The sequence below is a fragment of the Scyliorhinus canicula genome, chromosome 17 (assembly GCF_902713615.1).
Source record: "Scyliorhinus canicula chromosome 17, sScyCan1.1, whole genome shotgun sequence".
In the NCBI taxonomy this organism is placed as follows: domain Eukaryota; kingdom Metazoa; phylum Chordata; class Chondrichthyes; order Carcharhiniformes; family Scyliorhinidae; genus Scyliorhinus; species Scyliorhinus canicula.
Window position 1 is genome coordinate 14,760,502 of NC_052162.1, and position 27,422 is coordinate 14,787,923.

The 27,422-nt window shown below is 48.0% G+C and overlaps 1 protein-coding gene across 2 annotated transcripts in view; it reads left to right on the plus strand.

The window, feature by feature from the left end:
- si:zfos-2326c3.2 (mitogen-activated protein kinase kinase kinase kinase 4) overlaps window positions 1-27,422 on the plus strand; it is a 335,482-nt gene that overhangs the window by 227,646 nt on the left and 80,414 nt on the right. For both annotated transcript variants that reach the window (XM_038775018.1, XM_038775019.1), the window contains exons 17-20: window positions 10,836-10,957; window positions 17,050-17,141; window positions 18,979-19,127; window positions 22,582-22,681. In XM_038775018.1, the coding sequence (XP_038630946.1) occupies window positions 10,836-10,957; window positions 17,050-17,141; window positions 18,979-19,127; window positions 22,582-22,681 (463 nt within the window). The remainder of the gene's footprint in view (window positions 1-10,835; window positions 10,958-17,049; window positions 17,142-18,978; window positions 19,128-22,581; window positions 22,682-27,422) is intronic.

The window sequence follows — 27,422 nt, forward strand, 5'->3', positions numbered from 1 at the left end:
TAGATGAATATGAAAGATTACAAGCGGTTTTGGGTGTGACTCACATTTAAAACTTCCAGGCTGTATTCACTGGTTCAGCCAATTCCACCTGTATTGCTCCGATTGTACAGAGGTGAGCAGAACCGGGCGGCACGGTAGCACAGTGGTTAGCACTTGTTGCTTCTCAGCGCCAGGGTCCCAGGTTCGATTCCTGGCTTGGGTCACTGTCTGTGCGGAGTCTGCACGTTCTCCCCGTGTCTGTGTGGTTTCCTCCGTACTCCAGTTTCCTCCCAAAGGTCCCCAAAGACGTGCTGTTAGGTGAAATGGACATTTCTCTGTGTACCCGAACAGGCGCCGGAATGTGGCGACGAGGGGCTTTTCACAGTAACCTCATTGCAGTGTTAATGTAAGCCTTCTTGTGACAATAAAGATTATTAAAATTAAAGAAGAACTACCCTAACATTCCCATCTGTAATTCTTTCAGTCCTACTACAACTACAACAACAGCTTACATCTAGATAGTTATTTTAATATCGTAGCACTACCCAAAATGCTTCACTGGAGCTTGGTTAGACAAAATCTGATACTGAGCAACTTGAGCAAAATATTGGGACGGGCGACAAAAGGCTTGGTCAACGAAAAAGGGAGAGTTGTTGGGAGTTTAAGGTTTGTACCAGCTAAAATGGTGGAGTAATGAACAGAGAAGAGGCCAGCATTGGAGGAGTGCAGGGAGATTGGAAGAATTTCTGGCTGTAAGATGGGAGGGAGAGAGGGAGGTCCGACAGTGGTCGGAATCTACAGCCCATGGCTGGTACGCTTTTATTGAATAGCGTCAGACATTGAGAAGCATCTCATCCCTGTTGGTAAGGTGAGCAGAAAGGACATTTGTTTGCCGATGGCTGATTGAGGGTGAGTGAGAGAGTGCATACTGCAATGGTCATTTTGGTGGCATGATACCGAGGCTGAAATGGTTACATTATGAAGACAGGTTGCATAGAGTTGACTAGAGTTTAGAAAGCTTGAGGGAGAATGTAATTCTTGAGTTTAACATGATAAAGTGATTCAAAAAGGTCATTACTTTTTCTGTTGAGTGAAGAACAAACAAGAAGATATAACCTTAATATTAGAAATAGGCCATTTTAGGAGGGAAATCAGAACAGGCTTTCTCACCATGGGGAATGGAAATCTGCAACCAATCACACAAAACTCTGAATGCTGGATCAATTGAAATTTCCAACACTGAGAAGGATAACTTGAAGGTATCAAGGCATAGGGCGGCATGGTGGCACAGTGGTTAGCACTGCTATCTCACAGTGCCAGAGACCCGGTTCGATTTCAAGCCTGGCTTTAGGTCACTGTCTGTGCGGAGCCTGCACGTTCTCCCCGTGTCTGCGTGGGTTTCCTCCGGGTGAACACAGAACACAGAACATACAGTGCAGAAGGAGGCCATTCGGCCCTTCGAGTCTGCACCGACCCACTTAAGCCCTCACTGCTACCCTCTCCCCCTAACCCAATAACCCCTCCAAACCATTTTGGACACCAAGGGCAATTTAGCATGGCCAATCTACCTAACCTGCACGTCCTTGGACTGTGGGAGGAAACCGGAGAACCCGGAGGAAACCCACGCAGACACCGGGAGAACGTGCAGAATCCGCACAGCCAGTGACCCAGCGGGGAATCGAACCTGGGACCCTGGCGCTGTGAAGCCACAGTGCTATCCACTTGTGCTACCCTGCTGCCCGGGTGCTCCGGTTTCCTCCCACAAGTCCAAAGATGTGTACGTTAGGTGGATTGGCCATGCTGAATGTGCAGGTTAGGTGGGTTTGTAGGGATAGATTGTGGGGGGAGTGGGCATGGGTAGGGTGCTCTTTCAGAGGGTTGGTGCAGACCTGATGGGCTGAATGGTCTTCTCTCCACTGTAGGGGTTCTATGTGGAGAAATCAGCTGCGATTTAATTGAATGATGGAACAGACATGCTGCAGTTGTTCATTCTTAATGCTCTAGGAATGACTACCCAATTGATGAAACACTAAAATCATAGAATTTACAGTGCAGAAGGAGGCCATTCAGCCCAACAATCTGCACCGGCCTTGGAAAGAGCACCCTTCCTAAGCCCACGTCTCCACCCTATCCCCGTATCCCAGTAACCCCACCTAACATTTTGGACACTAAGGGGCAATTTAGCATAGCCAATCCACCTAACCTGCACTTCTTTGGACTGTGGGAGGACCAGGAGGAGCCCACGCAGACATGGCGAGAAAGTACAAACTCCACACAGACAGTGACCCAAGCTGGGAATCGAACCTGGGACGCTGGATCTGTGAAGCAACTGTGCTAATCACTGGGCCACCGTGCCGCCAATGTGTAAGAATATTCACTGGACATATTTTGCCTGGTCCCAAAGGCACTTTAATAATGGTAGGTGACAGAGGATGGTAGGATTTGGTCAAGTATGTAGTCATTGTGGGCAGCTAGGCTGATGCTACGGGGTCCATCCAGTTTAAATCAAGATTGCCTTACTTTTTGCGCAGATCATGTGTACCTGATTATTAATTGATTTTATTATAAAGATAGAGGGCGGGATTCTCCAATCCTGCGGCAGAGTGTCCACGTCGTCGTAAAACGCGAATGGGCCGCTCCCATTACTAATTCTGGCCCCTACAGGAGGCCAGCATGGCACTCCAGCTGCTGATCCCAGCGTGAACTGTGCGCCACGGGATCCGCGCATGCACAGTTGCGCCGGCGCCAACGAGGACGCAATATGGCACAGGACTACAGGGGCCGGCACGTAGGAAAGGAGGCCCCCAGTGGTCTCCGATCGGGAGTCAGGTCACATGGGAGCCCCCCTCCCCGCCCCAGGCCGCCACCCGACCCTTCCACGCCGAGGTCCCGCCAGCTCAGAGCAGGTTAGAACGGCGCTGGCGGGACTCTGCTCTTTTCTTACGGCCGCTCGGCCCATACAGGCCAAAGAAACAGCAGGCCGGCCATGTAGAGTGGCCCGTGACCGGCGCTGCGCCAACCACGCTTTGCGGAGAATCGCGTGCCGGCGTCGGGGCGGCGTGGCCCATTCGCGGGGATTCTCCAGCCCGGCCCAGGGCTGGGAGAAACCCACCCCGGATTTATCCAGGTATGTGGTAAGGGCTGTGGATATCAGGTCCATGTAAATTCCCCACAAGGCCTTTGTCACCTCAATACCCGACTATCCCAGTATAAATCCAGATGCCGAAAATCTGAAAAATAAATCGGAAATTCAAGAAATACTCATCAGTTCAGGCTGCAGCTGTGGAGACGGAAACGGGGTTAGTTTTTCAAATCGACACGTTTCATCAATCTCGGGCTTGCCTCCCAACCACTAACCTACGGGGACCTCAAGCGGATCCAAAACTCTGCTGTCCAACCATTGTTCGTTAGGAGGAAGAGTCTCGGGAAACCCGGAATAACGGCATTGATGATCTTTATTATTGAGGGAGGTGGGGGGAGGGGTGTCCATGGCTCAGAAGTGGATATTCCCCCTCTCTACGAACACAAGTTGTCCTAATTGATTTTACTGTTGTAAGCCATCGAAAAGAAACAACTGCAGTTTTATAGACATGCCCTGGCATCTCTTTAACTAAACACACAGCCATTGCGTCAACCTTGCAGTAATAATATCCCCCCCCTCCACCGCCCCCGACTTCCCCCCTCCCATTTTACTGTTAAATCTGTAGAATCAGACCCTGGAGTTCAAAAGTCCACTTCCAGATGCCATGCAATTTAGAAATTGCTTCTGGCAGCGTCATTTGTGATTCTGAATGTGATTTTGTAAACATGTAGATAAACCGGCTTTTCAGTGAGACAGAACAGTCTCGGTATTCTTCTGTCATTCAGTTTTAAATACTTGTCCCTAGTTTCGAAGAGGTCACTTAGCCTGAAGGATCGTTTTCTGATGTCGCTCTGCGTGCAGGGAACCTTTCCCCAGGGACGTGTATATCAGAAATGTGATTGTGTGTCAGGATTCATTTAAACGGTTGGAAAATTCCCAGAGATCCTGTTTCTGTGGACTGAGTTTTCCACCAAGTTAGGAATTACAAGTCTGACAATTCAGGGGCAAAAGTGCCTCCAACAAGCTAACTCCTATTTCAATAATCTCAGTCATGCAATATCTATTTTTTGAGGGGAGATTGAGTCCTTAATTAATGCCCACCATCAGACAGGCCGGCGGGAGCTTGGGGAGCATTCAGCCCCATGTCTTCAAATTGATTGAAAATCAAATCAATTCAATCTGCTGATCTATGGGTTGATACCTTATATAACAATAATATATGCTACCAGATTGTTGTAAAAACACAACCGGTTCACTAGGGAGCTTTGGTGACACGTTATCTGGGGAAACCATGGTTGGGAACTAAATGTGGCCTTGCCACATGCATTGAGATCAACTACATGAATTATACATACGAACATATGCATTAGGAGCACCAGGAGGCCACTCGGCCCCTCAAGCCTGCTCCGCTATTCAGTACAATCGTGCCAGATCAGATTTTAACCCCACTCCCACATTCCTGCCTACCCACGATAACCTTTCACCCCCTTAGTAATCAAAAAATCTATCCCCCTCTGCCTTAAAAACATTCAAAGATTCTGCTTCCACTGCTTTTTGAGTTCCAGAGACTCACGACCCTCTGAGAGAGAAAATATTTCTCCTTGTTTCTATTTTAAATGGGTGACCCCCTTATTTTTAACAGTGACCCCCTAATTCTAGATTCTCCGACAAGAGAAAACCTTCTCTCCACATCCACCCTGTCAAGACCCTTCAGGATCATAAAAGTTTCAATCAAGGCACCTCTTACTCTTCTAAACTCCAGTGGTTACAAACACAATCTCTCCAACCTTTCCTCGGAAGATAACCCGCTCATTTCTGGTATTAGTCCAGTAAACCTTCTCTGAACTGCTTCTAACACATTTACACCATTCCTTAAATGAGGAGACCAATATTGTACTCAATACTCCAAATGTGGGCCGGAATTCTCTTTCCCCACTGGCAGCACGCCCGGCCTGTGGTTTTCTCAGTGGTGTGGGGTGGCTTAAATGGGAAATCCCATTGACAAGGACGGGAAAAGAGAATTCCATTGCCAGCCAATAACATGCCGCCGAGGTATCCAGCCCGTGATCTCACCAATGGCCCGTCAATTGAAACATAACCTCTTTATTTTTATGATCAATTCCGCTCACAATAAATTATAACATTCTATTAGCTTTGCTAATGATTTACTGTATCTGTACACTAGGGGTTGGTGATTCATGAACTAGGACGCCCAGATTCCTCTGCACTTTGAGAGCTCTGCAATTTCTCACAATTTAAATATTAATCTTTTTGTATTATGCCTGCCAAATGACATTTGCCCACATTATACTCCATTTGCCAGGTTATTGCCCACTCTCTTAATCTATGTCCCTTTGTAGCCACCTTGCACCCTCTTCACAATTTACTTTCCTACCTTTCCTTGTGTCGTCAGCAAATTTAGTCCCTTCATCAAAGTCCTTTAAGTAAATTGTAAAAAGTTGAGGCCTCAGCACCGATCCCTGTGGCACATCGCCTGTCACACCCTGCCAACCAGAAAAAGACCCATTGGTGCCAACTCTCTGTTTCCTGTTAGCCAGCAAAACTTCAATCGATGCCAATATGTACTCCCTGCAGGATGAGCTTTTATTTTATGCACTAACCTTTGAAGTGGCACCTTATCTAATGCCTTCTGGAAATCTAAGTGCAGCACATACACTAGTTCCCCTTTATCCTCATCACGTGAGACTCCTTCAATTGACTCCACTAAATTAGTTAAACAATATATCTCTTTTATAAAACCATGTTGGCCATGCCTGATTGTCTTGAATTTTTCCGTGCCCTACTTATAACCTATTTAATAATGGCTTCTGACATTTGCCCTGTGACAGATGTTTGATTAACTTGCCTGTAGTTTCCTGTTTTCTGTCTCCCTCCTTTATTGAATAAAGGAGTTACATTTGCTATTTTCCAATCTAATGGAACCTTCCCTGAACCTAGGGAATTTTGGAAAATTAAAACCAATGCATCAACAATCTCATGAAATGTTCAAAATATTCAAGGGAAGGTGATGGTCTACCACTGGACTAGTAAACCAGAGGCTCTGGTTAATGCTCCAAGGACATGGGTTCCAATCCCATCATAGCAGCTGATGGAAATTAGATTCAGTTAATAAATCTGGAACTTGAAAGCTGGTCTCTGTCATGCCGACCATGGCATGAGTTTTCTGGCTGTTCTAGCCGACGAGATCTTCCAGTCGTGCTGATGGTGCACGGGAAACACTATTGACAATGCCGGGACCAGACGATCCCGCCGCCGACCAATGACGGTCCATCTCCGCCGCAGCGGAACATACGACAGGTTGGGCAGAAAATACCACCCCATGAAAATATCATCAGTGCCATTAAAAAAAAACCCATCACTGATGTCCTTTAGGGCAGGAAATCTGCCAGCCTGACCCGGTCTGGCCCACACATGGGACGGAATTCTCCGACCCCCCCCCGCCGAGTCGGAGAATCGCCCGGGGCCAGCGTCAATCCCGCCCCTGCCATGTCCCGAATTCTCCGCCCCCCGAGATTCGGCGGGGGCACGAATAGCGCCGCGCCGGTCAGCGGCCAACGCAGCGATTCTCCGGCCCGCGATGGGCCGAAGTCCCGCCGCTGACGGGCCTTTCCCGCCGGCGAGGTTTAAACCACCTCTGGTACCGGCGGGATTGGCGGTGCGGGCAGGCTCCGGGGTCCTGGGGGGGGGGGATCTGACCCGGGGGGGTGCCCCCCACGGTGGCTTTGCCTGCGATCGGGGCCCACCGATCGGCGGGCGGGCCTGTGCCGTGGGGGCACTCTTTTTCTTCCGCCCCGCCATGGCCTTCACCATGGCGGGGGCGGAAGACACCCCCTTCCCTGTGCATGCGCCGGTATGACGTCAGCAGCCGCTGACGCACCGGCGCATGCGCGAACTTCCGCCGGCCCGCGAAGGCCTTTCGGCCCCGGCTGGCATGGCGCCAAAGGCCGTTCAAGCTGGCCGGTGAAGCGGGAGCCAGTCCGGCGCGGGCCTAGCCCCTCAATGTGAGGTCTTGGCCCCTAAAGGTGCGGAATTCGCCGCACCTTTGGGGAGGCCCGAAGCCGGAGTGGTTCACGCCACTCCGTCCCACCGGGACCTCCTGCCCCGCCGGGTAGGGGAGAATCCCGGCCATGACTCCAGATCCCACAGCAATGTGGTTGACTCTTAAACTGCCTTCTGAAGTGGCCCAGAAAGCCACCAGGTATGAGGGATGGCCCAGCCAGCGACATCCCACAAAAGAATCGAGGGATATTTTCTGTTTTTAATCATTTTGGGAATGTTTCCCTCATTTTTTGCAGGAGAGATTAGAAAATTAAGCAGCTCCATCTCTCTCTGTCCTATCACCACCTCAATCCTATTCCATCTTGGCCTATCTTATTGTCACAATGTTCACTTTTGCCATGTACTTTGGCTGCAACAGTGCTGTCACTCCCCTCAGCAGCCTACGTATCCTGCGTTCAAGGTTTAAGTCATACAGCCGAACATCTAATTTTACAGCAATGTTAACCTGTGATCTGAACTTGAGATTGTGTTCCCGCATGCACTAATTCGATTCCATTCAAAGACAGAAAAGCATTTGATGAGACAAAGCCAGAAACAAGATTGTTCACCTTGTATATTTGAAAGGCAAAAGGTGAACCTACAAAGTAGGTGCCCAAATTCCAGTATTTACATAACATTTCTCTCGCAGAATCATAAAACCCCAACAGTGCAGAAGGAGGCCATTCAGCCCATTGAGTCTGCACTGACGCTCCGAAATAGCACCCTGCCCAGGCTCACTGCTTGGCCCTATCCCCATAACCCCACCTAACCTGTGCATCTTTGGACATTAAGGGGCAATTTAGCTTGGCCAATCCACCTAACCTGTTCACCTTTGGACTGTGGGAGGAAATCAGAGAACCCAGAGGAAACCCATGCAGAAACGGGGAGAAAGTGCAAATTCCACACAGTCACCCACGGCTGGAATTGATCCCGGGTCTTTGTGCTGTGAGGCAGCGGTGCTAACCACCGTGCCACCCACTCCTTGCAAAAATTGGAAAAAATAATAAACCACATGTGATGACTGATTTATTTCTGGCAGTGTGTTTTGCTGCAAACTGTAAAGTCTAACTTCCTGAATTTTTTAGCTTCAGGCCAAATACAGCTCACTGCTGCAGTTCCTTTTAACTATGTGTTCCCGTGCAGAGAGAGGGTGGTGATAATAAACGGAGTATGTTGGTCTGACCCCTGGGACTGATCCACCATTCAATCAGACCATTGTTGATCTATCTCTTAACTCTATCTATTCAACTTGGGTTCAGTAACCCTTTTTAGTGGTCAAGGAGGAGTCGGGAAAGGAGAGTTCCAAAAGGCAAGTAGCGACATGCAACAGTCCCGAGTCCCAGGCTGGATCACTCTGCAGCACAGATCCTACCTGGGCCGGCTTTTATGGCAATGAATTAGTGAGCCCGTTGATGGGCCTCTGACCCTCAGCGGGGGAGCTCGTACTCTGATGCGCGATCAATAACTACTGAAACAAAGGAGTAGTCCGAATTGAAGGCTTTAATCAACACGATGTTTCCCCAGCAGCTCGAGTACAGAAAGAGGCCGGCTTCTGGGGAACACGGGTTCTTATACCCCGTCTCACTGGGCGGAGCTACCTTACATTCCGACCAATGAAATGCAAACACTTGGGCCAATGAGCAGCGAGCCTTCTCCATCAATGGTAGCTCACACTCCCAGGTACCGTAGTACCTCTAGTCATACTACCTGATACTCCACGGGGAGATTTATCAGGTAACCTTCGGAGGTCTCATGGGGGTTATAACTCCCTTAATAGCTTTGATTAACAAGCATCTATCAACCTTGGATTTGAGATTTTCAATTGACTGCCAGCCTCAGCAGCTTTTTGAGAGAGAACGTTCCAGATTTCCGCTGTCCTTTGTGTGAAGAAGTGTTTCCTGACATCACCCTTGAATGGCCTGGTTTTCATTTTCAGGTTACGCTCTCTGCCCTAACCCACCCAAGGATATAGTTATCTGTTTAACCATCCAATCCAATTAACTCGTTTAATCATCATAAATGCCTCAATTAGATCACCCTTTAATTTTCTATGCTACATGGGAATACACGCCAGAAATATGCAACCTGTGCTCAGATTTAACTCTTTTGGACCTGATGTCATTCTGGCTGATCTGCAGTGCATCCCCTCCAATGTATCCTTCCTGAAGTCCCGTGTCCAGGAATTAACACATACTTTATATAACTGTGACATAACTACCACCATTTTGTATTCCAGTGCCTTTGAACTGAAGGTTAATATTCCCAAGGTGATGGTCTACCACTGGACTAGTAAACCAGAGGCTCTGGCTATTCCCTAGCGCGGAACACACATTTGCTCCTCTTCAGCCAGGCACCTACATGGGAAAAACGCCAGAGGACTTCCTGTAGGTTATCCACTGGGGCTGTTTAGCACAGGGCTAAATCGCTGGCTTTGAAAGTAGACCAAGGCAGGCCAGCAGCACGGTTCAATTCCCGTAACAGCCTCCCCGAACAGGCACCGGAATGTGGTGACTAGGGGCTTTTCACAGTAACTTCATTTGAAGCCTACACGTGACAATAAGCGATTTTCATTTCATTTCATTTATACTTTCAGATTATAGGGCAGCACGGTGGCCTAGTGGTTAGCACAACCGCCTCACGGCGCTGAGGTCCCAGGTTCGATTCCGGCTCTGGGTCACTGTCCGTGTCGAGTTTGCACGTTCTCCCCGTGTCTGCGTGGGTTTCGCCCCCACAACCCAAAAATGTGCAGAGTAGGTGGATTGGCCACGCTAAATTGCTCCTTAATTGGAAAAAATAATTGGCTAATCTAAATTTATAAAAAAAAAAATACTTTCAGATTATTTTTGACCCTGTCTTGTAGTTTTCCCGTACAGTGAGCTCCCCAAATTACTGTGATCGAACTCAACGCCCAGCTTATCATTGAGAAAATATCCCGATCTTTCTTTCCCATGTTGAACTCCATCTGCCACTGCTTTGCCATATCAAGGCTTCAGCAGCAAGCCTGCCCATAAACTGGGGTGTAGCACGGGAGAATAGTGGTTCGCACAATTGCTTCAAAGCTCCAGGGTCCCAGGTTCGATTCCCGGCTTGGGTCACTGTCTGTGCGGAGTCTGCACATTCTCCCTGTGTGTGCGTGGGTTTCCTCCGGGTGCTCCGGTTTCCTCCCACAGCCCAAAGATGTGCAGGTTAGGTGGATTGGCCATGATAAATTGCCCTTAGTGTCCAAAATTGCCCTTAGTGTTGGGTAGGGTTACTGGGTTATGGGAATAGGGTGGAGGTGTTGACCTTGGGTAGGGTGCTCTTTCCAAGAGCCGGTGCAGACTCGATGGGCCGAATGGCCTCCTGCACTGTAAATTCTATGAAATGCAAGCCTTTCTGCTAATACGTTGTTCTCCTCATGAATATATTCAATGAATATCAGACAGTCCTGACATAAAAGGTCAGCTGAGGTTACTAGGCTACGGGAATAGAGTGGGGGAGTGTTCCTCAGTGGGGGGGCACTTTCAGAGGGTCGGTGCTGAGCCGATGGCCCGAATGGCCTCCTCGGCACTGTAGCGATTCTATGATTCTCAAGCCGTAACAGCGAATGATCAAAGTGATTACATGCATGGCGAATACTTCACTCCACTTACTAAAAAGACGCAGTTACCAATCGGCGATGAAAAACTGCTGCGACGTGGTTCACTGATTGTGAATTGTTTATGTTTCTATTCAGTAACTTTGAACTGCAGCCCCTGTGGGAGAGGGTGGAGAGCCCGCTAGCCAAGCAAGCAAAAGGCAATTCCCCTGGCAACAATTCACAGAGCGGCATTCAAAGTAGTTCTCGGACTGCATCAGGTGAGTCTGTGGCTGTGCCATGAGTTTGTTCCGACAAATGTCCTTTGAAAGAAACACGGGCGTTTCAATTTGTCTTTGCATCTTGTGGCATGGCATCTCAATGTTGTGCCCATCAGCCTTTTTTTTTTTTACTGGTCATGTTTCCCTTCACATTCTTGTGGTACCACGCCCTACAACTTCCCCAAAAAGTTACATGTTTTTTTTAGGGAAGTTATAGGTGTGGCACCAAGTTCTCAGGCGTTTGGCAATGTCGTTCCCTGCATGGAACTTATCTCGACATCAGAATACATACAGTGCAGAAACAGCAACTTCGGCCTAATGAGCCTGTGTTGATGTATACTGATTGTTTTCAACCCCTTTCATTGCCTCATCCCTTCATCCCCCTAATCTAATCTTGAGTTGTTGACATAGTTTCTGCCTCAACCACTAATAGTGGAAATGAATTCAGCAGCTGAAAAGCCCTCTGTCTAAAGAAGTCTCTCCTCGTCCTCTGTTCTAAACCTCACGCATTTAATTGTGTAGTTTGGGGTGGCATTCTCCCATTTTGTGACTGAGCGCGTTGGCAGATGGCTCCCACGGCGCCTGTTCCACCCGCCAGAACAGGGGGATCCCGCGCCAGATTCTACACTCAGAAGCTAATTAATTATACACAAACGAGTTTCCATCTAACTCTCCTGGCGGGGCCGGCAGCTGATTCAGCCACCCACCCTCAGCTTTTTTTTTTTTAATTTTAGAGTACCCAATTATTTTTTTTCCCAATTAAGGGGCAATTTAGCATTGCCAATCCACCTAACCTGCAAATCTTTGGGTTGTGGGGGTGAAACACATACAGACATGGGGAGAATGTGCAAACGCCACACAACCAGTGACCCAGGGCCGGGATTCAAACCTGGGTCCTCAGTGCCGTAGTCCCAGTGCTGACCACTGCGCCACATGCCGCCCTACCGCCCACCCTCAGCTGATGGGTTCGGAGGTCCTGGTGACATATTGAATGAACAGCCCAGCACACTCTTATCCGTCTCTTCACCAGGCCGTGCAGGATGTCAACAACACAGAGAGAGAAGGCTAGCAGCCTCCAGAAGAAGCCTGTTCCTTGGTTCAACCACCTCCTCCCACCCCCACCCCTGCCGAGCCCTGTGGTATCAGAGGGGGATGGTGTGCTCAACCATCTCAAAGGCTGTTGACAGGTCCAGATGACTATAGAGCAATAGTTTACCACAGTCACACAGGATGTAATTTATGACTTTGACTGGGGCCATTTCAGTTCTGTTGCAGAAGCACAAAGCTAACTGGAGAGGTCCAACCTCGGAATTGGGGGAGGAAATGGGCACAGATTTGGGAGACAGCAGCATGATCAGAGAACTTGGATAACAAAGGAAGGTCGGCAATGGGGCCGTAATTGGAAGTCGAGGATGTTTTTTTTTAACCTTAGTGTGGTAGGGGCAGGTTCAATTGAAGCATTTAAAAGGAAATTAGACTGTTAGTGGAAAGGACGAATGTGCAGGGTTAAGGGTAGAAGGCACGGAAATGATACATAAGGTGAATTGCTCATTCAAAGAACTGGTGAAGACATGATGGGCCAAACTGTAACAATCCTGTGATTCTGTGACAATAGAATTGAAGGGGTTAATACCCGTGGAAAAGGAACCTTAGTTAGTATTGCAGCCAGGAAGGGAAACTGGAGAGGTAGCAGTTCAGTAGCAATAGTCTTGCCAACACTTGAGATGGCATTTAATAATAATAATCGCTTATTGTCACAAGCAGTCTTCAATGAAGTTACTGTGAAAAGCCCCTAGTCGCCACATTCCGGCGCCTGTAAGGGGAGACTGGTACGGGAATTGAACCTGCGCTGCTGGCCTTGCTCTGCATTACAAGTCAGCTGTTTAGCCCACTGTGCTAAACCAGCCCCTAGATGGACAAGAGGCGAGGTAGGATTTTTAAAAAACTTAGAGAAAATTACAAGTTTAGGGCGAGAGAACATAGAACATACAGTGCAGAAGGAGGCCATTTGGCCCATCGAGTCTGCACCGATCCACTTAAGCTCTCACTTCCACCTTATTCCCTTAACCCAATAACCTCTCCCAACCTTTTTGGACACTAAGGGCAATTTAACATGGCCAATCCACCTAACCTGCACGTCTTTAGGCTGTGGGAGGAAACCCACGCAGACACGGGGAGAACGTGCAGATTCCGCACAGTGACCCAAGCCGGGAATCGAACCTGGGACCCTGGAGCTGTGAAGCCACAGTGCCAACCACTATGCTACCGCGCTGCCCTTATGCATGTCATCCCGCTAAATGCCCTGATTTGGAGACTAGTGTGAAGGGTGAGCGGGTCCAGGAACTGTTTGAGGGCCACTGCTGGCGTTTTCCCATACAAAACAGGTGTGGAGGGTCGACATTGGGTGGATCCAAGTTTCCAATGGTTCACAGACATTGTGGGGTCTGTGATTAGTGATGCACCCCAGTGGACCTGGTTCATCATGAATTGAGTCTACAGCAATGGGGAGCTGGGGGGGAAATGCAAGAGCCAAGATCAGTGATTCTTCGAATTGTTAACCACCTTGCACGTGGCAAACTGTTTCTTAAAGCACTGAAAAAAGCAAGTTACTGTGGATGCTGGGTATCTGAAATAAAAACAGAAAATGCTGGAGAAACCCAACAGGTCTGACAGCATCTGTGAAGAGAGAAACAGAGGGTTTTTTTTTTAATTTTCCCAATTATCGGGCAATTTAGCGTGGCCAATCCACCTACGCTGCACATCTTTGGGTTGTGGGGAGGAGACCCACGCAGACATGAGGAGAATCTGCAAACTCAGATGTTTAGCACAGGGCTAAATTGCTGGCTTTGAAAGCAGACCAAGGCAGGCCAGCAGCACGGTTCAATTCCCGTACCAGCTTCCCCGAACAGGCGCCGGAATGTGGCGACTAGGGGCTTTTCACACTAACTTCATTTGATGCGACTGGTTTAGCTATGGGGCTGGTTTAGCACACTGGGCTAAATTGCTGGCTTTTAAAGCAGACCAAGGCAGGCCAGCTGCACGGTTCAATTCTCATACCAGCCTCCCCGAACAGGCACCGGAATGTGGCGATGAGGGGCTTTTCACAGTAACTTCATTGAAGCCTACTCGTGACAAAAAGCGATTTTCATTTCATTTTCATTTCAACACGGACAGTGACCCGGGGCCAGGATCGAACCTGGGACCTCGGCGCCATGATGCAGCAGTGCTAACCACTGAGCCACCATGCCACCTCAAGAGAAACAGAGTTAACGTAGAAGAGTCATAATAGACTCGAAACGCTAACTGTTTCTCGCTCCACAATGCTGCCAGACCTACTGAGTTCATCCATAATTTTGTGTGTTTATTTCTGAACAGGCACTGAACAGTCTCCTGAAATTTAGCAAAGCAATAATAAGTAGGGCCCCCATAATAGTTCCTCTTCGCTGATCACCAGGCTTTACTGAGGGTGAATGAACAAATAACTAAACCCCTGTATCCCAGCAATATTTGCATCAATTGTTGCTTCCTTGTTGTGTGCTCCAACAAAGTAATTCTGTCTGAAAAAGGGCATGCCTGTCATCCACAACGTCCTGCACAATTCCTCTTTCAAATTTATACTGACCATCGCTGTCGTGGTCAACTCCTCTTGTGAACCCCTCCTGAAGGGAACGTCACCAGAAACCTTTTAATAACAAAACGTTTAATATTCAGCAGCCCCATTATACAGTCAGCAAAGCAGAACAGAAGCTGAACTAGATTTAACCCCAGTTGCTCAATAATCATGTAGCCTCGAATGTGTGAACTCCCTAATTACAGCCTTCGGGACCACCCCCAGCCTTCCCAGGAAGTTCTGTTTCTCTAGAATCCTCAAAGTATATACCGTTATTAAACATTCTGAAGGGCAGCACAGTGGCGCAAGTGGTTAGTGCGGTTGCCTCACGGTTCCGAGGTCCCAGGTTCGATCCCGGCTCTGGGTCACTGTCTGTGTGGAATTCTCCCTGTGTTTGCGTGGGTTTCGCCCCCACAACCCAAAAGATGTGCAGGGTAGGTGGATTGGCCACACTAAATTGCCCCTTAATTGGAAAAACTGAATTGGATACTCTAAATTTATTTTTTTTAGAAAAACAGAAAAATTGAAATAAGATTATCATTGTGTCACCTGGGATGTTTCCATCTGATCCTTTTTATGGCTTTCTCGGGTTTGGGGATCCCAATTTCTAAACACTTACCATGTTCAATGAGAGAGTTTGATCATCTCAATCTCTCTAAAATTGGCCAATTAGAATCAATTAGATCAGTTTATCAGATCGAATGTTGAGTTTTACAGCCCAGAAATTAACATTCGGCCTGACTGGTCTGTGCTGGTTTTTATGCTCCATCTGATCCTGTGATCCACCTTGCTTAATCCCACCCTGTCAGCAAACCCTTTCCACCCTGCTGTAGTGGTAATGTCATTGGACCAGTAATCCAGAGACCCAGCTTTATCCTTACCTCGTTTTTTAAATAAAAGTGTAATAGTTGTAATTCTGCCGTCTACTGCATCTGGGGAGTGCATCTGGAAGATTGTGGTCAGTGCCTCTGCAATTTCCTCCCTTGTTTCCTCAGATGCATCTAATCAGACACTGGTGACTTGTCAATGTTCAGTAGAGTCAGCCTATCCAAGATCTCCTTTGATTTTTTAAGCTCCCTCCTGACCGTATACCACTGTCTGCTATCACCTCTGGTGGGTCTGTCCTGCTGGTGGGACAGGATATACTCCGGGATGGGGATAGTCGTGTCTGAGACTTTGCCTGTAATGTATGATTCAGTGAGTGTGACCATATATGCTATCGCCTGATTTGTTTGTGGGGCAGCTCTCCAAATTGTGACCCATGCACAGTGAACCTAGTTTAGATACTACCCCCCCCCCCCCCCCCCCCCCCCCCCCCCCCCCCCCCCCCCCTTAGTCTCGGCCCACTTTACTATTTATTACTCTAATGTTATCTATCTCACCCAAACTATCATGCACCCCAATTCTCCTTCCTATTACTACATGCTGGCATCCATCCCTTTGCCAAGTTGGGTTAAAGGCTCCCCAAAAGTACGAGCAAGCCACCCAAGAGGGAGCTGCTCCCTGCTCTGTTGATGTACAACCCATCTATCTGAGAGCCCTCCCCTCCCAAACCGCTCCTAATGTCCCAGGAATCTAAAGGCCTGCTTTCTGCACCAGACTTCCACTCACGCATCCATCTGATCTATCCTCCTATTATTGTATTCTCAAGTGCATGGATAGGAAGAGGAATTTCAGATCAACAGTTATTAATTGTTTGCACCTCACTATCTCAAGCTACAATGTCAAGGGCCCAGTTCTGAGGATTGGTGCTTCAGCAAATGGTCAAGTCAGTTACCTTCCACTGACGAAGCCAAACCCTTTATGAGACAGGTCTGCAAATTATGTTGCAAAATTCACAGATGGAACTGAAGTCCAAGACAAAAATGGAGTGCAGGGTTTGTGTGTGTGTGTGTGTGGGGGCGGGGGGGGGGGGGGGGGGGGGGGAGGCAGGGATAGCTGGGGAGAATGAAAAGTTAATCCTACTTTCTTTGTAACTGGTTTTAAAAGGAATCCTGTTGATGAGACGCCCTTGTTTCCATGGTTACACGTTGTATTTCATGCGGTTACTTTGCTGCAAAACCTTTTATTTGTTGCCAGTCCATTTAATTTCTTTAGTCCCGACAAATTTGCACAGCGTGATGACTGTCATTTTCAGAACTTTGCTGATAGCTCGATGTCAAAGACTGAAATTAATTATGTTACTATTCTGTTTATTTGAATGGACGCTCCTAGAGTTCTATGAACCTATGGGAGTGGTGCCATTATTTAGGTTACTGAACCGTGCCTGCATATTCTGTGTTTCTTGACCCTAAATATTTTGAAACCAGATCGGAACGAAACGTCAGCCAGGCTGACCAAACTGTAGATGTTCAAGCCATCGGAGTTCCATTTCCACTGTTGACTGTACTGCAGTGGGCAGGTCTGGGAGCTCCACCAAGATAGACTTTCCTACACTCTGCACGGATTTCAGTCGGTGACTCTTATTCTTTTTGACTTGCAGCACCATTTTCCACTTCCTCCGCCCAAAGTGACAGGCAACTCAGCAGGCGATGTGAAGAGAAAAGGAGTTTCCCGATATCCAGCAATCACACGGTGAGACATTAGTTGGAGGCAACACAGAAATATACCTTCTGATCTTGTCAACGTTTGCGCCTTGTTCAAACCACAGCTCTCCTCCTACAAAATGCCATTCCCTAAGAGGCACGGCATCATCCAAGTCATACATTAACGTATCCCACCTGTTAACCCTAAGATTGTAGCCCTTTGAGCTTTACTGTAACTCAAGTGAAACTGGGAATTACCCCCTCTCAGCTGAACTTTTATGTCAGAGGCATTGGTGAGCCCACCTTGTTTATCAGCAGATGAAATTTTCATTCCTGAAGTAGGGTTGGGGGGGAAAAAGTTTAGAGATGGCAACAAGGGTTGCCAAAGGGCGGACAGGTTAAAAACATCGTTTGGTTCTTGGAATTTCCTCAGTTGCTTAATATTAGGTCCTGGCCCTGTAGCCCTCATGTCTTACATCCCTTCACCCACCGACCCACTCCCCATTCTCCTTCTGAGCCAACTCACTCTAACCCATGCCCCTGACCTCATCCAACGGCCCCTCATACCCTCCATGCCAACTCATGACCGTCCACCCATTCCAATGGCCCCTCGTACCTTCATTTCAACTCCATTTACCCCCCAAGTGGCCCCTCATGTCCTCCGTGCCAATTCATATCACTTCCATTCACCCAGTCTGCACTCTTTACAGAAATAATGAACCCAAAATAATGAACCCAAGAGTAATGATGTCATGTGTGGAAAAGCTTAAAAAAACAGCAAATCATAACTTTCTTCGAAAACCTGCTGTTATGTGCAACCCTCTAAAAGTGTCAGCCAACCAGAGCTTTTCGTTGGCATGGGATGAATGTGTAAAACCTTTTGAAGTTTCAAAAGCCACCCTCATCCGTACTGTGGTTAATGCCACCTCTGAGGCTCTGCGAGTCATGAGTCCTTCAAATGCTGGCAAATACCCGGGAGCTCGGTGATACCTATGCCTGCAGAGGAGCCGACCAGGTCACCCTTCCATAGGCTAGACAAAATCGAGGGTGCTGGGAGTGGGGCTGGAATTTCAAGATTGGGTCACACCCGCAATTGTTAAAGTGCCATGGGGTCTCCAAAAGCTCCTGAAAAATGTAGTCATTTATATCTTTCCGAAGGTTTGATGCTGTAAACTGAAAACGTTTGCTGTTTGCCTTGGTATTCTGTGCATATTTCTTTTTGATGAAAAGCCCTGTTGTCTGCATCTTAACTTGTGCCAAATCCCATTCATCAATTGGTCCTGTGCTCTCTTATCCACGGCCAGAATCTTCAAGCCCCTCCCACTCGTGGGATCTTCTGGTCCGGGCGAAGCCAATTGGCGTTTGAATGGCTCATCGTGTACGCCAGAGGGGAGCCCACCTCAATGGGGTTGGAACATTCCGGCCTACGTTTCCACTTTCCTTGTGCCTTTGTGCAAGCTTTTTCTGTTACTTCATTTTCTGATGTGGTAGCTTGGTCAGATAAATAGAGCCTTTAACATTCAGGGGGGTGTACTCTTTTTGTATTGGACCAAATACTTTTCTGAATTTTCGCGATGAACAGATTTTAGCCAGTGAAATGGAGGTGGGAGGGGTGGGCGCGAGGAATTAAGGGATTTGGTAATAGGCATAAGGAGTTGGTACAAGTAAGAAAAAAATAAAAGAGAGGCTCGAAGGTGCGTGAATAGAGATAGCAGAATGGCAGAACGAGGAGGGAAGCATGGAAAATCTGGGAATGAGGGCATCCGTGTTTCCAAGTGGATGGTGCTGAGAGTGATCGGCTCAACACTACTCACAGGATCGTCAAATGGAATTGATCTCAGGACTTCTCAATTGTGAGCTGATGTGATGTATTTCTGAATCAACAGGAGGGAGTTACTCCAGCCAGAGGAAAGAGTGGAAACAGTCCTTTTGTGAAAGTGACATATTACTCCTCATCAAGTGATGAAGTTGGTAGTACGGATGAAGATGATGACCTGAGCTGTAACCAAGCAATGCCTATACCAGCCAGATCAAGGTATGTAACCACCATGTATATTGGGCAGCTCAGATCTTTGCTCTGGGTTGAAAGGTTGTGGGTTACTTTTTTATAAATTTAGTGTATCCAATTCATTTTGTTTCCAATTAAGGGGCAATTTAGCATGGCCAATCCACCTATCCTGCACATCTTTGGGTTGTGGGGGTGAAACCCACGCAAACACGGGGAGAATGTGCAAACTCCACACGGACAGTGACCCAGAGCCAGGATGGAACCCGGGACCTCGGCGCCGTGAGGCAGCTGGGCTAACCCACAGTGCCACCGTGCTGCCCCAAAGGTTGTGGGTTTTAAGCCGAATTCCAGACCTTGAACTGGTTGTCTCTGCAGTTCAAAACCAAAGGAATGCCACGCTACTAAAACTGACCTTACCCAATAGCATAAAATACCAGGGATTTGGAGAAGGAGCCAGGGGAGGGTGTAGAACTTTCAAAGGAGATAGTAAATGAAGAAAAGGGGCAAAAGGCCTCTCCACTGTCTGGTTCTATGATCCACCTCACGTTCATTGGTCTGTGAGCCTGGCCCCACCTAGACGGGGAGAATCTGAGGCAAATTATCATCCCCTTGCAGCCCCACCCTGAAAATTGGCAAACTCAATGTAAACAGGGAATTGAAATGGGGCTTTATCAACGTAAGCCCCACAATGAAGATTGTTGATTAGAATTTTATGAAGACATACACTTTGAACCTAAGATTCTGCCTATCCGCCCACTCCCATCCCATGTCTGAATTAAATATAGACTTCTCAATGGCCGTATGGAAGGATGGAGAGACATGCTGAGCTTAGACAGCAAACCATACCACTACATTCTGACAAGTCCCAGCACTGATGCCCACCAGTGCATTAGTAGTCCAGAAAGTAAGTGCGAGTTGTAATTCAGGCTTTGGCAGACTCTGGATAATTAAGCTATAGTGCTCTCTTAGAGAGAAAATACATAAACGTTATCTGGGTTTTATTTCTCGTGTCCCGCAGTTTACAACCATTAGCATGAGCTAGAGTGACCTTTGGAGAAAAAAAAAATTACAGTCCCCATTCGACTTAATTTTACATCAGATTATATTTGTCCCCCACTAAGTAGGTTTAATGATGTGGATCTAAAAACATTTTTTTTTTAAATGTCGGTTTTTAAAACTTGTACTTCCATGTAAGTGCTTAACAAATCCCCTCTGTTTGGAGATTGATGAATCCCTGTGGAGATCTGTTGGCATTAACGGGTAATTTTATTAAACCAAAAAAAAAACCTTTAAATTTGAACTTTCTCCACAGTCAAGCATGTAATTGCACCGCTTGAGAAATCACATCACAGATTAACTCTTTCAGAACTGCAGAGACTAATTATAGAGATGTATTGGGGTATAAGGTAAAGTCACCATAGTTTCAGATAACCATAGGCTGCTTTCCCCTTTGATAGGGGAGAGGTGACTGGTGGTGGTTTAACCCGGGGGTCACCACACCTCAGGCGAGGGGCAAGGTTGAGAAGGCGAGGCCTTCATGAATCATCTCAGTCAGTAAGGGAATTGGACCCGCGCTGCTGGCTTCGCTCTGCATCACGAACCAGCTGTCCAGACAACTGAGCTAAACCCTCAGGGGAAGACACAAAAGGAGTATAAAAACTGGCAAGTCATGCTACAGTTGTATAGAACCTTGGTAAGGCCTTGGAATATTGCGTATATTTCTGGTCGCCACACTACCAGCAGGCTTTGGAGAGGGTGCAGAGGGGTTTTACCAGGATGTTGCCTGGTCTGGAGGGTGTTAGTTATGTGGAGAGGCTGAATAGACTCGGACTGTTTTCATTAGAAAGATGGAGGTTGAGGGGTGACCTGATAGAGGTCTACAAGATTATGGGGCATGGATAGAGTGGATGGGCAGGTACTCTTTCCCAGGGTGGAGGGGTCAGTCACCAGAGGGCATGGGTTTACGTTCTGTGGTGCAAAGTTTAGAGGAGATGTGCGAGGCAGGTCTTTTACCCAGAGGGTGGTGAGTGCCTGGAACGCGCTTCCAGGGGAGGTTGTGGAAGCAGATACATTAATGACATCCAAAAGGCATCTTGACAAACACATGGATTGGGTGGGTATAGAAGGATACGGCACAAGTAAGTGGTGAGAGTTTTGGCCAAGGCTGGTATCATGACCGGTATAGGCTTGGAGGGCCGAAGGGCCTGTTCCTGTGCTATATTGTTCTTTGAGAGATATTTTGTTCAATTGCTTCAATATACTTTTAATGACCATCTTAAAACAGTTATCGAAAATTTGAATGGAAACAATTGGCAAGGGCCCAGGGAAAAGGCAGGGAAACGGCACCAAGCGATAATGTTTGTTTGGAGAGCTGGTACAGACACGATGGGCCAAAATGGCCTCCTTCTGCACCGTAACAATTCTGTGTTCCTGTGAAATGATTTGATGCCAATGTTATCGGACCCAGAAGCTGCGAGGGGTGCACAGTCTGTCTGGAAAAATGTGAAATTAGCTTGAAGGCGCCAGCTTGGGGAAACTCTGCGTTGTTCACATCGGGAATGATCTGCCGGAAAGAATGGCGGATTGGAAATCAAGCTACGCCAGCAAAGTGGAGGTTTGCTCCAAATGAAAACATTTGCAAGACTAGAGAGTAAAGCAAGAGAGTGGGAATAATTAGCCACCTCTTCCAACTGGCTAAATGGCCCCCTTCTGTATTTAGGATTTGTAGAATAGAACATCAGAATAGGCAGTGCAGAACCACACCATTCGACCCATCGAGACTGCACCGACCCTTTGAATGAGCACTGTACCCAGGTCCAGTCCCTCGTCCAGCCCGCCCTATCCCCATGACCTGCACAGCCCTGCACACCAAGGGGAAATTTAGCATGGCCAGTCCACCTAACTAAGCCGCACATCTTTGGACAGTGTGAGGAAATGGAGCAGACACGGGGAGAAAGTGCAAACTCCACACCGACAGTCACCCGAGGTCGGAATTGAACCCGGGTCCCTGGTGCTGTGAGGCAGCAGTGCTAACCACTATGCTGCCCTTCTGTGGCTGTTAGACTTTTAGTAATGAAGGAGGCCATTTAACCCATCGTACCTGTGCTGGCCTCTCTGCCTCATGCTGAACCTGTTGTCCTGTTTTGTACTCTGCCTCAAATATTTACCGAGTCATCCTTCAATGAACACAGTGGTATGCGTAAAACAGCGGGAACGTTTGTGTCCTGACAGCTGTCACAGCCAGAAACCAGCCATCACCTCAGCTATCATTTCCTCCTCCCCGCCCCTGGTAAAGTTCAAACCGATCTGCCTGTCCTCCAAATGAATGCTCTGCACCTTGACCTTGCGCACTGGACAGATAACAGGCGAGAATACAGATTGGCTGACACGACTGCGGCCTCCCTATCCATGTCTAGCCATGAGAAAACTGCAACTCCCTGCAGCTTATTTTAAAACTATTTCACCTTTTTTCCTTCCACAGGCAACCAGCCAAGCTAAGTAATGGAGAGACGGAATGTACAAGCGTAAATATTCCAGATGGTATCGAGTTGCAGCCTCACAGCGCCTTGAATGAAGAAAAGGTATTATCTTGTCTCCGTCTAACACAAGGAAAGGAACTCACTGACATGACCTCCTTTAAATTACTCGTCTGATCGGATAAAAATTACGATGTCAATATGGTCACTGCCACAGGGTGGCAGTGTGACTGGGGAAAGCCCCATAGACTGACTAGATTTAACAACTCGAGTAGATTTACTTCTCTGCGTGCATAATTCTTTTCCCCACTAATACTACATATATTTCATTTCATATATTCGACCAATTGATACCCATGAGGGTTAAGAGTGTATTGGTGAATGCAATGCTTCGCCTTATGTGGCACCTTCAGGAATCTGAGCAGATCAGGTCAGAGCAACAAACGGCGCCCTCTGTATTCCCTCGCTGGTAGTTGTTGCCAACCCTCCATGATTGTCCTTGAGCCTCCAGGAACTGAAGATTTTAGCCAGTGAAATGGAGGTGGGAGGGCTGGACACGAGGTGTCTCCTGGACACCGCTGTGAGCAAACTGAGAAGAAAAGTCATTGTAATTTGTGTTCTTGTCTTTGATATTTTCATTTATTCATTCATTTCACTCTGTCAGTGTTGGTGACTGAGGGGGCGGGGGGGTGGGGGGGGGGGGAGAGGTGCTGTTTGACTGGGCAATTGATGGCCAAAGGTCATGTGATGACATTCCCCCCCCACCCCCGCCACTTTCCGCAGCGTGTTTTCCTCTGACGGGGGGGGGGGGTTCACCATTGGACACCCCGCGGGATCTACCAGTCCCACCGTAGTCTACAGCATTTTGTGTAGATCGCCCATCCCGCTGACAGGCATCTCGCCGCTGGTGGTCATCAGCCTGCCAGTGGGAGACGGCTGGAAAAGCCTGCCCATTGAGCTCCCGGTCTCAAAGAGGCTGACACCTGTGTCGGACACGCTCCCGTACTGTAGTATTTTCCAGCACGTGGGTGGTGTATTTCTGACCGAGAATGTGCAAGCTCGTGGCACACAGCATTTTTGGCACAAAGATATCCGTCTTACAGCCATAAAATTGGCGCAGCAAATTTGGGACCCAGGGTTTTTATGTAGCTGACAGATATCACAGCCGGGAAGTGGAGCTGAGTCCACAAAAGATCAGCCATGATCTCATTGAATGGCGGAGCAGGCTCGAGGGGCCAGATGGCCGACTCCTGCTCCTAGTTCTTATGTTCTCACCCCAAACAGGCCAGGAAAATGTTTTTGCATGCAAAAGTTAAATAAGTTTACCTCCGCCCAACTCTAGCCGAATCCAGGTTTTCGTTATCTGTGCTCAATGGTAACAGTCGCGTGCCTGAGTCAGAAGGTCACTGGTTAAACTATCACTCGAGAGACAGGCGGGCATAGCCCACTGTGCGGTCGGAGTGGACATCTTTCAGTTGAGGTGTTCCACCGAGGCCCGATCTGCTGGGCATCGGAGCTTCCATGGCACCATTTCGAAGCAAAGCAGAAGATTTCGACGATTCCTTGGCCAATATCTAGCGATCAAACAACATCATTTAAAACAAAGTGGATTATCTGGTCATTATCACGTCGTTGTTGTTGTGGGATCTCACTGTGCTCAATTTGGCAGTCAAGGCCAGGATTTTCTGGCCCCTTTGTGGTGAGCTCCAATGGGAGATTCGGCAGCCCAGCCATGTCCTGCTCAGTTTTTCAGAGTACAACCCAGGCAGCAGGTTGGCGGGTGAGGGGGTGAGGGTCTAACCCTGGTTCCACCCCATTTGGAGTACGGTGAACAGTTCTGGCCACCGCACCTGAGGAAGGATCTTTTGGCCTTGGAGGGAGTGCAGCGTAGGATAAAATGATACCTGCATTACAGGGCTGGAGTTACGAGGTGAGATTACTCAAATTAGTCATGTTTTTGTTAAAATATAGAAGGCTAAGGGATGATCTGATCAAAGTATTCAATATATTAACAGGGAAAGACAAGGTAGATAAAAATGAATTATTTCCACTGGTTGGAGGTTCTAAAACTAGGGGGCATAGTCTAAAAATTAGAGCTAGACCATTAAACAGAGATGTTTGGGCAGCATGGTGGTTAGCATAAATGCTTCACAGCTCCAGGGTCCCAAGTTCGGTTCCCGGCTGGGTCACTGTCTGTGCGGAGTCTGCACGTCCTCCCCGTGTGTGCGTGGGTTTCCTCCGGGTGCTCCGGTTTCCTCCCACAGTCCAAAGATGTGCGGGTTAGGTGGATTGGCCATGCTAAATTGCCCGTAGTGTCCTAAAAAAGTAAGGTTGGGGGGGGGGGGTTGTTGGGTTACGGGTATAGGGTGGATACGTGGGTTTGAGTAGGGTGATCATTGCTCGGCACAACATCGAGGGCTGAAGGGCCTGTTCTGTGCTGTACTGTTCTATGTTCTATCTTATTCACTCAAAGGTTGGTAGAGGTTTGGAACTCTCTCCTCAAACAACAATTGAACCGTAATCAGTTATTCATTTGAAATCTGAGATAGATTTTTGTTAAGCAAAAATATTAAGGGATGTCGGCCAAAGACAGGTATATGGAGTTAGGTCACAGGTTAGCCATGATCTCATTGAATGGCCGGACAGGCTCAAAGGGCTGAATGGACTCCTCCTGTCCATGTGTTCCTATAATCCTGGCAATCCAGGAGTTTTGGCATCCCTAATGGAGTCATTGTCACGCGAGTAGGTAATGACACTGAGGTAAACTAGATGTCAACCTCCCAAAACCTGGGACTAAAATAAAAGTTCTGGAGTTACATTAAGTACCGTTGACCTGTTCCAGGAAGTGGTCCAAAATATAAATCGGCCGTTAATCCTAGTTTTTGCAGGAAGTATGTTTGAGGTAATGACCAGAAGCTATGAAAGTTGAGATAAGGAAGTGTAGGCAATTTTTACAGCTTGTCTTTTGAAATTGAAATGCAAGCATTAAAAAGTTTAAGGGTTACAAAATCTGAAAGGCAAGAGAAATTACTTACTTTAAGAAAAATAGACGGCGGGCGCGGTTTAATGGAAATGAAACAGAGTCCCGTGTTGTGTGCTTTGCTTGCCAGTGCAGGCAGAGTTTGGGGAGTATTTAAACGGGCCCTGATCGCTAGACCATCCCCCCAGCATGGCCTCCAGACCCCCTCCCCCCCTCCCCCCAGTTCCCCAACTCGCCTATAAGTGGGTCATTGAGCCCCCTCCACCACAGATTATAATGGCAGGGCACCCCCAGGTACAAGCCCCAGCGTAGGTAAAATGTCAACTTGGCCCTGCCACGTGGGCACCATAGCGCCAGGATGGCAACCCAGGGGTTGCAAGATCGGGGAATCCAGACAAAATGGCTCCCTGACCTGCAAGGAGCCTTTTCTGCTGGGCTCGCAAATATCATGAGGACACATTGAAAATCCATCGATGAAGAGGCCGAGTCTGTGACCCAATTTCACCAGGACCCGGCCTCTCCGTTAATCCAAAACAAGGCAGGGAAGCAAACTGAAAAGGAAGTTATAGAGTATCGCCTATCAGGGGAAAACAGCAGCAGCCAGAGCAGTGGCACCACAGCTGGCTCTGATGTTCAGCAGGGAGGGTCAAAGCGCAGAAGAGCAATGGTCATAGGGGACTCTATAGTCAGGGGCACCGATAGGCGCTTCTGTGGACGTGAAAAAGACTCCAGGATGGTATGTTGCCTCCCTGGTGCCAGGGTCTAGGATGACTTGGAACGGGTAGTGGGCATCCTGAAAGGGGAAGGCAAACAGGCAGAGGTCGTTGTATATATTGGTACTAACGACAGAGGCAGGAAGGGGCATGAGGTCCTGCAACAGGCGTTCAGGGACCTAGGTAGAAAGCTAAAACACAGGACCTCCAGGGTTGTAATCTCGGGATTACTCCCTGTGCCACGTGCCAATGAGGCTAGAAATAGGAAGATAGAGCAGCTAAACACGTGGCTAAGCAGCTGGTGTAGGAGGGAAGGTTTCCATTATCTGGACCACTGGGAGCTCTTCCGGGGCAGGTGTGACCTGTATAAGAAGGATGGGTTGCATCTAAACTGGAGAGGCATAAATATCCTGGTTGCAAGGTTTGCTAGTGTCCCACAGGAGGGTTTAAACTAGTATGGCAGGGGGGTGGGTACCGGAGCAATAGGTCAGAAGGTGAAAACTTTGAGGGAGAACTAGGGAATAGGGACAGTATGGCCCTGAGGCAGAGCAGACAGGGAGATGTTGCTGAAAACAGCGGGTCTGGTGGCCTGAAGTGCATATGTTTTAATGCAAGAAGTATCACGGGTGAGGCAGATGAACTTAGAGCTTGGATTAGCACTTGGAAACTATGATGTTGTTGCCATTACAGAGACCTGGTTGAGGGAAGGACAGGATTGGTAGCTAAACGTTCCAGGATTTAGATGTTTCAGGCGGAATAGAGGGGGATGTAAAAGGGGTGGCGGAGTTGCGCTACTGGTTAGGGAGAATATCACAGCTGTACTACGGGAGGACACCTCAGAGGGCAGCGAGGCTATATGGTAGAGATCAGGAATAAGAAGGGTGCAGTCACAATGTTGGGGGTTTACTACAGGTCTCCCAACAGCCAGCGGGAGATAGAGGAGCAGATAGGTTGACAGATTTTGGAAAGGATTAAAACATCAGGGTTGGTGTGATGGGAGACTTCAACTTCCCCAATATTGACTGGGACTCACTTCGTGCTCGGGGCTTAGATGGGGCAGAGTTTGTAAGGAGCATCCAGGACGGCTTCTTAAAACAATATGTAGATAGTCCAACTAGGGAAGGGGCTGTACTGGACCTGGTATTGGGGAATG